General features: G+C 42.0%; 1 protein-coding gene across 10 annotated transcripts; it reads right to left on the bottom strand.

The window, feature by feature from the left end:
• Positions 1-1,402: 1,402 nt before the first annotated feature.
• On the bottom strand, positions 1,403-12,431 carry cnot2 (CCR4-NOT transcription complex, subunit 2). 10 transcript variants are annotated; one of them, XM_014169892.3, is made up of 15 exons: positions 12,407-12,431; positions 7,110-7,289; positions 6,720-6,792; positions 6,282-6,429; positions 5,869-6,054; positions 5,637-5,716; positions 5,296-5,421; positions 4,775-4,932; positions 4,372-4,489; positions 4,048-4,204; positions 3,861-3,922; positions 3,735-3,784; positions 3,510-3,610; positions 3,127-3,277; positions 1,403-2,796 (listed from the first exon to the last, which is right to left on the bottom strand). In XM_014169892.3, exons 2-15 carry the CDS (start codon positions 7,275-7,277, stop codon positions 2,710-2,712), a joined length of 1,665 nt encoding a protein of 554 aa, XP_014025367.1. In that variant the 5' UTR covers positions 7,278-7,289; positions 12,407-12,431; the 3' UTR covers positions 1,403-2,709. The 10 variants fall into 10 exon arrangements, with proteins under 10 accessions (XP_014025367.1, XP_082824209.1, XP_082824210.1 ...); XM_082968083.1 differs by lacking the exon at positions 12,407-12,431 and adding an exon at positions 8,361-8,478 and having other exon boundaries at positions 4,775-4,929; XM_082968084.1 differs by lacking the exon at positions 12,407-12,431 and adding an exon at positions 8,361-8,477 and having other exon boundaries at positions 3,133-3,277.
• Positions 12,432-16,497: the final 4,066 nt, after the last annotated feature.

Here is a 16,497-nt window from a genome sequence, read left to right as displayed (position 1 = left end):
CTGTGTAAACGCAGCCATTGAGAGTGACAGGGTTGGGGTCAGTAAGGACTTTTGGGGAGAACTGTGACCCTAATCCTAACTGTAGAAGAGAGAAGTAGGTCAATGGATTGGTTTGATACCCAGGTTGGTTCATTTCAGCCATCAGCTTGGCATCCTAATTCCAATGTCTTGATTATGTTGATTAACCTGTAGTTAATCCAAGGCATTTGTGTTTAATAACCATGATTAGTGTATTGTATACTTACAGATACAATGTCATGGTAATAAAAGAGATTTCTAAAGAAATGCATTGTGTGTTTACTAATCTCTCACGGATACACTGCATCTGACCAAATTACACAAGATTTTAGTTCTGGGTTAACTAAGGTTGTGTTTACTTGTATAAGTCCTCATTCGGCACAGGCACTAATCACAAACCAATTATGACTTCAAGAAATATCCTCTATTTTGTGATTATCACATCTCTGTTCAAGAGTGATCTATTATCAGCCTAGACCTGTATTAGTCCTACCTATTCCAACCCTACTCCTTCCTTCCACACCACTGGCCCAGAGATGGTCCTGTCTGTATCAGCAGGTCAGTAATACAATGGTTATACACAGATACAACTCCGAGGACCATTGGAAGTTGGAAATTGTTTCGTATAGACTGAGTGGACAGAATATTAGGAACACTTGCCATGACAGGCTGACCAGGTGAATCCGGGTGAAAGCTTTGATCTTGGCAGGTAGTCTAGTGGTTAGAGCATTGGGCCAGTAGCTCCAAGGTTGCTGGTTTGTATTGCTGAGCTGACGAGGCTCTGTCGATGTGCCCTTGAGCAAGGCAGTCAACCCTAATTGCTCCTGTAAGTCGCTCTGGATAAGACCGTCTGCTAAATGATGTAAATGTTAATGTCACTTGTTAAATCCACTTCAATCAGTATTGATGAAGGGGAGGAGACAGGATAAAGCAGGATTGTTAAGCCTTTAGATATGGACTGTGTGCGCCATTCAGAGGGTGAATGGACAAAACAAAATATTTGAGTGCCTTTGAATGGGGTATGGTAGGTGCCAGGCGCACAGGTTTGAATGTGTCAAAAACTGCATCGCTGCCGGGTTTTTCACACTCAACAGTTTGCCGTGTGTATCAAGAATGGTCCACCACCCAAAAGACTTCCAGCCATCTTGACACAACTGTGGGACGCATTGGATATGGGCCAGCTTCCCTGTGGAATGCTTTCGACACCTTGCAGAATCCATGCCCCAACGAATTGAGGCTGTTCTGAGGGCAAAAGGGGGGTGCAACTCAATATTAGAAAGGTGTTCTTAATGTGTTGTACACTCAGTGTAAATTCAGTGTCAAATGTGTTTGGTTCTCATTAAGAATGCCCCCCCCTCTTCCCTCAGAAACCAGACAACAGTAGTTCAGGAAAGCCTTTTTTGCTTTATTAAAAAGAAGCTTTGAACGTCAGAAAATACAAGATTGGTCTGTATGATTTTTTCCCCTTCAAATTATTATTCATTTTTCCTTTTCTTATGAAAGGCTGCTGTTTAAACAGCTTTGAGTGAAATGTGTCCATCTGTCCTCTTGCTTTGGACTTTGGGGGTGGATGTCCTTGTTTTTCCTGAGAATCAGGCCTTTCCTTGTTTGTCTTTTTAATTTGTATTTCTTCGTAAGTGCCCACAGTGCCGAGTATGATGCCCTGTCCAGCAGATCCAGAAATGTCCTGTTTTATCTACATATTGTACTCCATGCTGACCTCCTAAAGATGAGGTACAAGGCAGGGCAATTTTTTCCTCCAAAATAGATGCCATATATATATATATATGTATACACATACATATATATACACATTCGTACATATATATCTTTATTCATGTGATGTTCAAAATGTTTTAAAAAAAATGTACACGTTTACAAAATCGTAACAAAGACTGGAAAGTGTTTCGCTCGCTCTGGAACAATGAAGCTGGGTAGGTAATCTAACAACACTTCACTAAAACGGTCTCTGATTTGTATATTGAAGCCAGACAGAAAATACCAGTCAAAAGGAAGGAAAGAACGGGATGTGGAGAAGAAAAGAGGGAATGCACAAGAGGAGAGATGGAGAGAAAGAAGTGGAGAGAGATGTGTAGACAGGCTACTTATCTTTCCAAAACACAACATGAGGGAGTGTTTTCACATAAAAAAAAAAAAGCACAAACAATCTTTGTGTTCTTTTATTACTAAATAATGCAACAATGAACATTGCACTTCTTCCGCCCTTTCGTTCTCACGTGTGGGATGGTACTTGTTGGCTTAGCCTTCCCCACCTTTCTCTGTTCTTAACACTTGGGGGGGGGGGGGGTGGGGGGGGGGATGAGGCATAACCCTTGTTCTGTCACTGTAAAGTGTGTCGGTATTGTCCGTTTTCCTACCTTGGACCAAACAGGCTTCTGATTCAGAGACGTAAACAAAACACAGACCCTGGTCAAAAACAAAACAAAAACGATGAAACGAAAGGAATAAAAACAGAACAAGTGGAGGTGTTTGGGCAGCACATAATTTGGGAAAGGCAGGGCTCAATTTTCCCCACCCTTACGCGGTGGTGAGCGCCTCCTCTGAAGTCATTTTAGCCAGATCCTCAAGGAATAAAAACCAGGATGGATGTCTGGGCCGCAGCACACCATCCTCTTCAGGCTGGGAGGGAGGGGTGCAGGGACAGCGTTCCCCCTGGGACTGTACGGGGCCTCAGAAGGCCTGCTGAGCTGGGTTGTAGTTGAAGGTAGATGGGACGTGGGGCCTCTCTTCTAGCTTTTCGTACTCCAGGTGGAACTCCTGGAGGGATAGAGAACACATAATCAGCAATGGAGACGGAAGATTCCTGTTGAGTTTATATTGCCTGAGTGAGAATACTGATCATCAATATCAAGAGCTGAAAACTCAGAGTGACAGACATCACCAGTAACAGAGATACAAAAAGTCTATCTTGAATCAACGTTAAACACGTACAAGTTCCCCCAAAAAATAAAATAGGATGTCAAGCACGTAACTCCAACAAAGGAGATTCACAACTCAAAACATACATGTAAATGAAAATAGCACACACAGCACTTTCTCTTCATGTTAAGTGTATTGATTGAGGGTAGCAGATACTAAAGCCAATACCTTTACCTTGGCTACCTTCCTCCAGTTAAGACAATCAAAGAAGTAGTAGGTCCCCCTCTCATAGGTGTTGGTCTTTAGTGTGGGCTCCATGCCCGGCGCCCGCGTGATCCACACCCGCTCCTCTTTGTGGTACCGCCAATCCCGGTTAAAGCTGCACCAACACCAGACAGGCAGGAGAGAGAGATGCCATTAACGCACAGTGAGTAAAGAAAAAGGCACAAATAACTCCTTGATAACAACATATAGAAACCGAAAAGGTGATCCTGGGAATTAAGGTGTGCTAATAAATCTTAGTCTTATTTAGATAAGATCCATGTTCAAAGACACCTCTCTCAAGGGTGCCTACGTGAAAGTGCTTTCAGTAGTGATAGTACAGCACTTACAGCTCTACTGCTGCCAGGAGCTGTAGCAGGTCTCCTCCGTTCATGTAGTACAGATAGAACAGCAGGTCTTCACCGTACCGCGCCAGTTTAATAGCTGCCAGCTGAGGAAGAGGAGAGATGGCTTTATCAACACCATCATTTGGTTTATCCAATTATGACATTGTGCTTTCTTCCAGAGTATAAGATCAATAGCACTTGAAAGGGGACTACTGATTTATCACCTACCTTGTCCCTTATGTGGATGTTGGTTAAGTACTCAGAGGGGACGTGGAAGTCTGAAAGATAGGAGGCACCAGGGTCACCAACAGGCTTAGTGTGGGGTATGTGTGTGTGGTCAGGGTAATGTCTTACCAATGTCTTGAGGTCGACATGGTGCTGATGCCCAGGGGGAAGCAAACTTGGGGTACAGGTTTCTGTCAGGAGAGGAGGGGACATGTTACTATCAACAGACTTAAGATGAATAAAAACATCTAACAAAACATTGATTTTGACTTCTGTAGCCATTCAACCTTATGTTCAGACAGAGCAACCATCTTACTCTGGAGAGTTGAGGTTGAGTCCAAGCGTTGTGAGGTCACTCCCCAGTGCCAAGTGCACCATGCCCGGGTCCGTCTCCGCTGCTCGGATAAAAGTCAGCAAGCCAATCATTCCAAACTGGTCCGTCACCATTCCCCCAGGAATGTTCGTCACCCGCCCTACAGATGTGGGAAAATCCACAGTGAGGGAAAATAATAACCAAGTAGAGCTTTCCCTACAGCTAATGCAAATGTGGACCATACCAACGGTCATGCAGGAACCATGTCAAAACCCACTGAGGTACCCAGGTCGAGACCGAGAGGTGTGATTGGTTGAACAGGCTCACCATCAGGTAACACCTGGATCCCTTTCTTCTGGCTGTTGTTCTGTGCTGAGCTCGTCTTGTCTCCGGGGAACTTAGGACCGTCTGCACTGGACGTGCTCTTGCCAGTAGAGTTTAGGTTCTGTACAAAGCAAAAAAACAAATGAATAATTCTCATTTTTATTACATCTATAAGCCACATGACATCATGGAACATTGCTTTGAATATAGGATGTCCACTCTACTAATTCTATGGTGAAAGACTTGAATATGCAGTAGTTGTTGTTGCTCAACATAAGGAGTCCTTGTATGGTTGCCTGTCCATTTCAGCTTTATCCATGTTTGGCATGCCAACGGCCAATGAAAACAGACTGACAACCAGGCTAAAGACAGCCTGTCTGTCTGTCTGTCTGTCTGTCTGACTCACTGTTTTGCTGTCATCGTTGCTCAACGTGGGGTCCTTGTAGTTGGGACCAGGCAGTGCAGGGAAGTCCTCGTTGTGGATGGAGAAATCCTGCGTCGGCTCGTTCGATGGCTTCGTCACCATGCCAACTGATGAGGTCATGAGATGAAGAGAAGAGGCTTCTTAAATAAATCACCACAATGAGAAAAAAGTTTAGCCTTGGGTTATATATACACACACACCATTGGAGAAGGCCTTCTCCCTTTCTTCATCACAATTTGCCACAGTTTATATTTGAAGAGAGACTGAAGTGGGCTGAGTATTTACACTGAGAATGTGTCTAGCAGTGCTGACTGGCCCACAGTAATATGACGAGTCAGTGATGCTTTGACATGTGCACTGCCAAGTTGCCTTTGCATCCAAGCCAAGTGCATTACAATGAACCCTTCTTTCTAGTGCACTACACTGAGCCCTTACAATGGGTAGCCCTCCTAGTCTAGTCCAGTATTATAAACCCTTACTAGTGCACTATACAGAGTTCTTACCATAGGGGGCCCTTCCAGCTAGTGGGTTAAGTAGTGGCGTTGGGTTTGCGCTTCCTTCCCTCCGACTCCTGTCTGCTAACGCAGGGAAGTCAGACAGGTCTAGCCCCGTCACGTTTTCACTGCCGTCTGTGAGGGGCAGGTTAAAGACTTGTAAGAAAGTAAAATGGTGTTACTCTTCATGCTGACAGCGTCTTATAGTGTGTGAATGGATAGGTAAAGTGGATGTTGTAAAAACATGATGACATAAAGCCTACAGGTAAACTGGGCTGAATGTGATGTATCATTGGATGGCCAAACTGAGCATCAGATAGATGGTTATTTTGAAGAGACACACTACTAACCTGTGCCATTGAAGATGTTGCTTGATAACGAGTTGTTCATCCCAAACGCCTGGTTCCGGTTCATCCCAAATCCCGACATGCTACAGAAATACAGAGGAGAACTTTAGCCTCCAACTGGATCATCTTCATATTCAATCATCACAAAAAACTATTGATGATTTAGACATTTAAACAGAGAGTTGAGAACAGCAGATCTTTCAGTTTTATTGCCAGCCAGACCGTGTGACTGTACCTGTTGATGGTGAAGGGCTGCCGTGCAGGCTGCTGTTTGGGCATACAGATAATGCTGGGGGGGCTGCGGTTGGGGCTGCCCAGCCCTGAGCTGCCCATGCTGTTGGTCCTGCCGCTGCCCATCCCGATGCCCTGGCCCACCTGGGAGTGGTTCAGCATGTTCCTCGAGTTCATCGGCAGGATCCCCCTGTGGAGGAGACATCACGGGTTAGAGTTAGACAAATGGGTGAACAGAATGGCTTGATATGAAGCCAGGTGATTATTTGACTAATAATGTCCTGTCCTGCTCTGGAACTACTGAACAGCTAACTAACTAACAGCAGAATGATGATGCCATGGCATTTAAAGACATTGGCTTATGTGGTCTCTCGGTCTCAAGAATCTCTCTCTCCAGCATCTCCATCTTACACACACCTGCTTGGCGAGGGTGGGGTATGGAGGGACATGGTGGGTACCCCAGTGGTGGGGGTGATATGGCTCGGTAGCGGAGTGCCTTGTGTTAAGCTGCGGTTTAACTGAGGCGTGTTGTTGCCCATGCCCCTTATCGAGAAGCCTAGTGCACCTGCAACAGGACAAATACAAACAGTCAACATGGGACTCTTATCAAATTCCAAAGTGACCAAAATATTGCATAGCGATATTTTGAGATCAACAAGAAGTGTTGAAGTCTGTTTTGAATTGGGTATATTTAAATTGGGTACATTTACAGGGTAATTATTCTAAATTGATCAAATAACTCCAGGTGTGACTTGACTACAAAATTGTTACAGACCAAAATGTATTACAGCCTTAGTAGAAAAGACCCTGAAAACCACGGACAGAAATGTAAGTGAACAGATGCAGCCAGCTTACTCTGTGGGCCATATAAACTGGCCCCAAGCTGGGACAGTTGACCTGATGACGACGGTGAGGGAGACGAGAGCATCTAGGAGGACAAGGAGAGAGATAAACCACAAAGTGAGAGGGAAGGACTGGAAACAAGAATACCAACAGATGACAATACCTTTATCAATAACACATAATTGCACATTAGGGCAGTTCGTATATCATTATTTACAAATCACATTACATTGGAATTACACTGTAATTGGGGTATTCAATTTAAAGGATAATAATAACAACAACAACATCAATGCTAAGGCAAGTCATATAGGATGATGGAGTAGCCTAAATCTCCCTAAATATGAAAAATAACCATAAACAGATTTACATTATCGAAGGACGTGAAAACAATTGACTTACTTCAAGTTCAAAGGGTGCTGTAGTAGGGATGTGCGATCGAGCAGACAGAGCACTTACGTCTTTGTCCGACCGATGTGGGTACATGGACGGCTGGCTGTAGTACATGTTCTCATCAGGGTAGTCACTTTCCACCCCCTCTACAAACTTCTTTCTCGTAGCACTGAACATGCCGTTTGTCACCTGCAGAGAGTGGGAAGAAGTTTAGGTTTAAATATCTCAATTACTCAACAGTCCATAGAAATTGAGACTGTCGACCAGCATGTCTGGATCCACTGTCCACACTGTTCATATCAGATTTAAAAAACGATCGTGGACAGGAGAGAAACACACAAGCCACACAGTAGTGTTAGTCCTATGACTATGGTCTACTACACTTTCAGTTTGACATCACATCTCACTACTAGACAACACGCCCACACCTTGCGCAATGTGTGCATACCAATGCTTGACTTGGAATTAAATAGGTTCCAGTACTCATTTTGGGTGCCGGTACTGTTTATATTTAGGTGCAGGAGCTCCACAATAGTTTTGAGGTAATATACTACCGTATAAGACGAACAGGAGCTCAAGCAGTAGACAATCTGAGGTGCTGGTTACTCAGCTCCACTGAGCTCCTGCCCAAGTCAAGTACTGGTGCATACAGTGTGCCTTACAAAACTCATTTACAATCGCGTGTATAGTGTTGTTGATTTTCCACTCACTGTTATCATGCTGGTGTGTGAAAATGCATTGGTCAACATACAAAAACTGTGTCCATCCCTGCAACCTTGCCTCAGAACAATTCAACAAGCTTCTGCTCAGGTGACACTATGAGGTTCAGTTATTATTCTCTACACCAAACTTTCCGTAAAGCATTTTGTAGCTAACGTTAACTAACAATACAGCGCGAGTCTGATTAGTTATAATAACAGTTAGTTCAACAACAAGCATCACTAGACTAACGTTACCTAGCTAAATCCCTCCAATTCAACAACCCTTGTCAGGCAGTCTGCTTGCCTATAGGTAGCGATGTGCAGGTTGGGCCTGTTGTGTCTCCTATCCAGTTCCCAGTACCTTTCGGTCTCAATTTACGCTAGGAGCCACAGACAAAAACAGAGCGCAGAAGACTTTTCGAATTCAAATCTGCCAACCCGGTCCAAAACACACCAAACCGAATGACAAGGACAACAAAGATGAATGTGTTGTGATGTGACGATTCGAGTCGGACCAAACGGGTTTATATTTGAGGGAAAAATACTGTAAAAACCTCACCGCATTAATTTCCCTTCTCCTTGTAGCTAGATCCAAGATGGCTGCGTATTCAGTATTCCACAATCGAGAATCCTGGGTGAATAGCCTTTGCCCTCTGACCTCTCTACAACCTCCTAACTATTTCCGCACACAAATTATGAACGTTCTTCTTCTGTGGGTCCAAAGTGGCTTATACACTACAGGATGTATTTGAATTGTCTGCAGTATTATTTTCTAGTTACATATATTGTTGGGTGAGCTCACTATCGGTAGAACATTATCAGTGGGTAACAAACTCAGTAGGTAAACAAATAAAAAAATGAAAATAAGACACTCTCATTTATATTATTTTGAGAACATAGAGGCAATTAACACAGGCATAAGTGATATGACATCACGGTAGTAGCCTATACATCAGGGATAATCAACTAGATTCAGCCGCGGGCCGATTTTTTATTGAGTGGATGGTCAGGGGGCTAGTGGTGCACGACTCCGCGATTTTTGGAATCGACTTCGACTCCTGTGGATGGAGTTGAAAGGAGTCGACTCTTGCTCAAAACGCGCTGAAACGGATGCGAACACACGTACATACAACCTTATTATTACGGAGTCCTACTAGGAAGACTACATTTACGTTCTAGAGGACTGTCATGAGCATGATGCTGCCCATTTGCTCATCAATTTAGTCTTTAAAAAGCCTGTTTTGTTTGAATGTAGAAGGTGATGTGTAGGAACTAGACTATTTCATTGATATTTCTGCTGTGTGCAGCCTTGACCGATCCCATGGGATGATGTGTTGCACTCTACGATTTGCCATATTATAGCCCTATTCCGACGGGTATTACTAAAGAGGTTGGTTTTGTAATTATTATTCAAGTATGTGCATTATTTATTCCAGAGGACGATTCACACAGGATTCGTTTTTTCAAAACTGTAATTCATTCAAAGGTTTGGGGTCACTTAGAAATGTCCTTGTTTTCCATGAAAACATACATGAAATGAGTTGCAAAATTAATAGGAAATATGGTCAAGACGTTGACAAGGTTATAAATAATGATTTTTAATTTAAATAATAATTGTGTCCTTCAAACTTTGCTTTCATCAAAGAATCCTCCATTTGCAGCAACTACAGCCTTGCAGTCCTTTGTCATTCTAGTTGTCAGTTTGTTGAGGTAATCTGAAGAGATTTCACCCCATGCTTCCTGAAGCACCTCCCACAAATTGGATTGGCTTGATGGGCACTTCTTATGTACCATATGGTCAAGCTGCTCCCACAACAGCTAAATAGGGTTGAGATCTTGTGACTGTGCTGGCCACTCCATTATAGACAGAATACCAGCTGACTGCTTCTTCCCTAAATAGTTATTGCAAAGTTTGGAGCTGTGCTTTGGGTCATTGTCCTGTTGTAGGAGGAAATTGGCTCCAATTAAGCACCGTCCACAGGGTATGTCATGGCGTTGCAAAATGGAGTGATAGTGTTCCGTCTTCAAGATCCCTTCTACCCTGTACAAATCTCCCACTTTACCACAACCAAAGACCCCCAAACAATCACATTGCCTCTGTAACAGTATAGCTTCCGTCCCTCTCCTCGCCCCAACCTGGGCTTGAACCAGGGACCCTCTGCACACATCAACAACTGACACCCACGAAGCATCGTTACCCATCGCGGCACAAAAGCCACGGCCCTTGCAGAGCAAGGGGAACAACTACTTCACGGTCTCAGAGCGAGTGACATCACCGATTGAAACGCTATTAGCGCGCACCACCGCTAACTAGCTAGCCATTTCACATCGGTTACACCTCCACCATGCTTGACAGATGGCGTCAAACCCTCTTCCGCATCTTTTCATTTTTCTGCATCTCACGAATGTTTTTCTTTGTCATCCGAACACCTCAAACTTAGATTTGTCTGTCCATAACACTTTTCCCCAATCTTCCTCTGTCTGGTGTCTGTGTTGTTTTGCCCATCTTAAACTTTTATTTTTATTGGCCAGTCTGAGATATGGCTTTTTCTTTGCAACTCTGCCTAGGCCAGCATCCCGGAGTCGCCCCTTCACTGTTGACGTTGAGACTGGTGTTTTCTGGGTATTATTTTATGAAGCTGCCAGTTGAGGACTTGTGAGGCGTCTGTTTCTCAAACTAGACACTCTAATGTACTTGCCCTCTTGCTCAGTTGTGCACCAGGGCCTCCCACTCTTTCTATTCTGGTTAGAGCCAGTTCGCGCTGTTCTGTGAAGGGAGTAGTACACAGCGTTGTACGAGATCTTCTGTTTCTTGGAAATTTCTTGCATGGAATAGCCTTCATTTCTCAGAACAAGAATAGACTGACGAGTTTCAGAAGAAAGTGCTTTGTTTCTGGCCATTTTGAGCCTGTAATCGAACCCACAAATGCTGATGCTCCAGATAATCAACTAGTCTAAAGAAGGCTAGTTTTATTGCTTCTTTAAATCAGCACAACAGTTTTCAGCTGTGCTAACATAATTGCAAAAGGGTTTTCTAATGATCAATAAGCCCTTTAAAATTATAAACCTGGATTAGCTAACACCACGTGCCTTTGGAACACAGGAGTGATGGTAGCTGATAATGGGCCTCTGTACGCCTATGTAGATATTCCATTAAAAATCAGCCGTTTCCAGCTACAATAGTCATTTACAACATTAACCATGTCTACACTGTATTTCTGATCAATTTGATGTTATTTTAATGGACCAAAAATGTGCTTTTCTTTAAAAAACAAGGACATTTCTAAGTGACCTCAAACTGTTGAAAGGTAGTGTATGTCTAGACGGTAACAGGCTACACTGATAACTCGTGCTTGGCTGCCAAATGTATAGGTCTCCCCATAATACTTAAGTTGATGAAGTATGATCCTAATCATTATTTTAATGATCTATGGTAGACTTCCTTCCTAATAACAATGCCCCCCCCCCATCCTGCTGATTTGAGCTGCTGGACCGTATTTGCACTTGACTCTGTCTATGGATGAGAAAGTGAACTTGCCATTTCCAAAAAGTTTAGCGGGGATACTGATTTGCAATCTATTGCCCAGGACATGGCTCTCCAACCCTGTTCGCGGAGAGCTAACCATCCTGTAGATTCACACTCCAATCCTAATCTAGCGTGTCTGATTCCGCAATTAGCTGGTTGATAAACTGGGGTTGGAGCAAAACCCTACAGGGAGGTAGCTCTCCAGGAACAGGGTTGGAGAGCCCTAACCTAGGACACCAACAGCAAGCCATGATTTTATTAAATAATCCATAGGCACAATACTTTTTATTGCACATTTAGGCCCAATTAAACTGATGCATTTGGCAATGTTCAACTTCAATTCACTGACACTAAGAATAGCTTAACCATACTCATTGATATTTTTATATATACTTGAATATTTACGAGGCATCACTACATTGCTACAGATTACCAAGATGCCTATGCCCACGGTTCTGACTGTCTGCCTGCTCTGATCCTCTCTCTCTCATGGTTGCCCTTGCGGTCTCGCCTGCTCCTCTTTCTCATTGCTATGAAAAACGCTAGTGTGTGTTTGGTCTTCGGTCTGTTGTGTGTATAATAGCTCAGCCTACTCGTTAATAGCCCCTATGTTAGAGACGATTTGGACATATTTGTATAAAAGACAGCACATACAGAGCTCCATGTACGTTTGTGTAAATATATTAAATATGAATGTATATGATGAAATATTAGGTACGTACCTTTATGATTTATATTTACCTGATTGAGATATATTCATTTGTTATTAGTGTAACTTAGTTTTTGGCCCCCCCTCTTGCCCATTCATTGTACTGTGGTAAGTGTGTTAGGATAAAGGCAGGAAGTTGGGCCTTCGGGGGGAGGAGTCCTAGCTAGACGCGGGAGTGGTATAGTTTTTTGACCATACAGACAGGTCATATTATGTATTTTCCATGTCAAGTAATCTATGCTTTAAGATGATTGGATAATCATTTCTTTTTTAGATATAAGAAAAATAAACACATTTGCGCTTCCATACTATGCATAATCAAACGACCTCATTGAACAGGGCAGATCATTCATTCGCAGTGGTTACTCACAGTTGGCGAATTCTAGGAGTTCAAGTCCTTCCAAGCGAGCTGTCCTTGTGGCCCAAATGCAATGACAAATAGAATAATATCCAGCGTGTGTCCGTACCGGAGCTTTCCTTCCGATAGTAATCCTTCACGGAGTCTTTTGACTTGATTGTAGTGGTTTCCTTTCCTCTTTACCATAGCCACTGCCCTAGCCTGAATGTGGACCGTATGCGTACGAAACAACCCCGCTTTCAGGCTAGGGCAGTGGCTATGGTAAAGAGGAAAGGAAACCACTACAATCAAGTCAAAAGACTCCGTGAAGGATTACTATCGGAAGGAAAGCTCCGGTACGGATACACGCTGGATATTCTTATATTTGTCATTGCATTCGGGCCACAACAAGGACAGCTCGCTTGGAAGGACTTGAACTAGAATTAGCCAGCTGTGAGTAACCGCTGCCCAGTTCAATGCGATCGTTTGATCGTGCATATTATGGAAGGTCAAATACGGAGGTAAAGACAGTTTCAGGTTGGATATTCGACGGGTATTCGCCTGTAGTTTTCCTTACGTCCACCAACAGCAGTTAGGGACCGTCAATATAGTGACAAATCAAATGTTTCAAATTTCAATAGCTCTTTAACCATTACTCCTAACACTTTCAAACTGGTATTAGCTAACCCGATGGCATAGACAAACATTCGTTTGTCCATTTTCATCTCACATGGTTTTACATGCATTTTTCAAAATGTAACATTTCAATAGTTCCTTGGTTATGTGACCTAGTGACTTCAAACAAGGTTCAGAATGTCAACTCAGTGGGCCTACACATTGCACACCCTTTAGTTTGTTCATTTTCATCTCACAAGATTTTCAAATAATTTTTGAAAATGTAGAATTTCAATAGCTTCTTTGTCATGTGACCTAATGTCCGCTGACCATCCTTCTATATTGCACACTCTTGTTTGTGTACTGTAAAATCACGCGGTGTAACATACATTTTTCATAGTTTCACATTTGCAATAGCTCCTTGGTCATGTCAATTTTTTATAGATTTTTTTTATTTCACCTTTATTTAACCAGGTAGGCTAGTTGAGAACAAGTTCTCATTTACAACTGCAACCTGGCCAAGATAAAGCAAAGCAGTACGACACAAACAACACAGAGTTACACATGGAATAAACAAACGTACAGTCAATAACACAATAGAGAAAAAAAAGAAAGTATATATACAGTGTGTGCAAAAGGCGTGAGGAGGTAAGGCAATAAATAGGCCATAGTAGCGAGGTAATTACAATTTAGCAGATTAACACTGGAGTGATAGATGAGCAGATGATGATGTACAAGTAGTGATACTGGTGTGCAAAAGAGCAGAAAAGTAAATAAAAACAATATGGGGATGAGGTAGGTAGATTGGGTGGGTTTTTTAATTACACACCTAAGAAGCATGCAGTGGATATACACCCATATTGTATAACCTCTAGTCATGTATCTTCTATATTGTTGTACATTAATATTAGTTTGACAATTAGGGGGTTCAGTCCAGTGTTGTGTTTACCCTTTTCTTTAATATTTATCTACAATAATTGGTAGTTCTAAGTACTTATTTTCCCTGTTTTTTTATATTTTTCCACAGTATTTAACAGTGGTACACAATAGGAGAGAGACAGATAATATCTCCTTTCGTCGTTAATATCAACCATAAAGGAAAAGGGTAAAGTACGAGAGTCATGCTATTAATTGTCCAAAGCAGGGATGGAGAGTGAGGTAGTGAGGTGGGCTGCAGTGGGTTTGCTGGTCAATACATATACTGAACATGTAACCACAGTAATGATGGCCAGTAAATCAATGAATAAAAATGTAATATTGACAAATTAAACAGAAATTGTAGACCTTTAATCTTTTCCAACATGTCAACAGACACTTAACTTCAATTAAGTATGAAACATTGCACAGTGTTAACTTTCTCTTTACCCCTGGTTGATGTACATTTCAGAGCCTCTTCAATGTGGATGGGGTATAGCGTACATTTTCAACAACAAAGACTGTACTTCCAGTTTGTGTTCTTTACTCTGTTGAACTATTTTGTCTTCATTCCTAGTTACAGCACATGGACCCACCGTTGGCATGCAAAACATTCAATCAAAACAAAACAAAGCGTAACACGTTATAAATAATATCAAATATCAATGCAGTATGACGAATGACGAATTAGCCATCAATTGTGTTATATTATAAATTGTCTTACATGCCGTCACTGTTGTCAAAAGATTATAAACATGTTAAATAAAGTTACTAACCCAGTCAGTCTTTGGGCCACATCCAGGTTCTTTATCAGTGGCACACATGAAGCAGTTGTTGGCTTTGTTGAACTCTGAAATCATAGGCATGAACTGAACATATGGCTGTCCCACACAACTACATAAAAATAAAGAATTGACATTTACTTTGAATTAAATGTCATTACATACCAGACATTTTTAGTATATCCTCAGCCATTTATTTTCATAGTTGCTCCATGTGTTTTTGAAGGTTCCATATCAATTTGGGAGGGGATGTTGGGGATGTTCTGTGCAACTTCTTTGGCCATCTACACCAAAAAATAAAATAGAGTTTTTGACCTAATTGTCACATAACAGCTAACCATTCATTATTGAAAATATAACTATCAAACCTGCATTACAAAGACCCCACAGCTGAAGGTGTCCTGCTGCATGGTGTGAGTTATTTCCCCTCCTTTCCACTTTATGTCCGCCCAGTCGTCTTTTCCATGGCAGGATCTTCTCATTTTGAAGTATTCTCTTTTTTATGTAAAAATAATGGAATTATGATTAGTTAAAGGCAAATGAAGCCAAATTTGTATGCTGTTTTCCTTATCACTATAATCTAGTAGTAATTTATTAGTAGAGGTAATTTCCTTTATGCCCCATTCTACACACAGCCTAAGTTATAGGCACTGAACCTTTTACAGGACAATAATAAAAGTAGCATATAGGATCCAACCCTATCACAGAGTGAATAAATGTAGAGCGTTTGTACACTTTAAGAAAAAAATATTAAGTGACAGTTTCATCAGTACGTGCTTAAAGAAAGTCATATCATAAAGATCACAGATGACAGTGCCCACCAAATCTATGACAACAGAGAATGAATTGTAAGCACCAAAGTGTGTTTGTCAAAATAATATCTGAAAATGTCAGTTGTTGAAAATAATACTTCAATTTGGAATAGCAATTTATTATATATATGCAGTTGAGGAATATTCCATGTACCAACACTACATGTAGGACGGACATAAGACATTCCCACATACAGTATTTTTAAAATGTTTAATTTCACCTTTATTCAACCAGGTAAGCCAGTTGAGAACAAGTTCTCATTTATAACTGCAACCTGGCCAAGATAAAGCAAAGCAGTGTGACACAAACAACAACACAGAGTTACACATGGAATAAACAAACGTACAGTCAATAACACAATACAGAAGTCTATATACAGTGTGTGCAAATGAAGTAAGATTAGGGAGGTAAGGCAATAAATAGGCCGTAGTGGCGAAATAATTACAATTTCACAAATAAACACTGGAATGAGATGTGCAGAAGATGAATGTGCAAGTAGAGATACTGGGGTGCAAAGGAGAAAAAAATAACAATATGGGGATGGGGTAGTTGGATGGGCTATTTACAGATGGGGCACGTACATGTGCAATGATCTGTAAGTTGCTCTGATAGCTGATGCTTAAAGATAGTGAGGGAGATATGAGTCTCCAGCTTCAGTGATTTTTGCAATTTGTTCCAGTCATTGGCAGCAGAGAACTGGAAGGAAAGGCGGCCAAAGAAGGAAATGGCTTTGGGGGTAACCAGTGAAATGTACCTTGTGGAGCGCATGCTACGGGTGGGTGCTGCTATGGTGACAAGTGAGCTGAGATAAGGCGGGGCTTTACCTAGCAAGGACTTATAGATGACCTGGAGCCAGTGGGTTTGGCGACGAATATGAAGCGAGGGCCAGCCAGCGAGAGCATACAGGTCGCAGTGGTGGGAAGTATATGGGGCTTTGGTGATGAAACGGATGGCACTGTGATAGACTGCATCCAATTTGCTGAGTAGAGTGTTGGAGGC

Source organism: Salmo salar, chromosome 23 (genome assembly GCF_965601325.2).
Source record: "Salmo salar chromosome 23, fSalSal1, whole genome shotgun sequence".
Lineage (NCBI taxonomy): Eukaryota > Metazoa > Chordata > Actinopteri > Salmoniformes > Salmonidae > Salmo > Salmo salar.
This window is presented reverse-complemented; position numbering and strand designations above follow the sequence as displayed.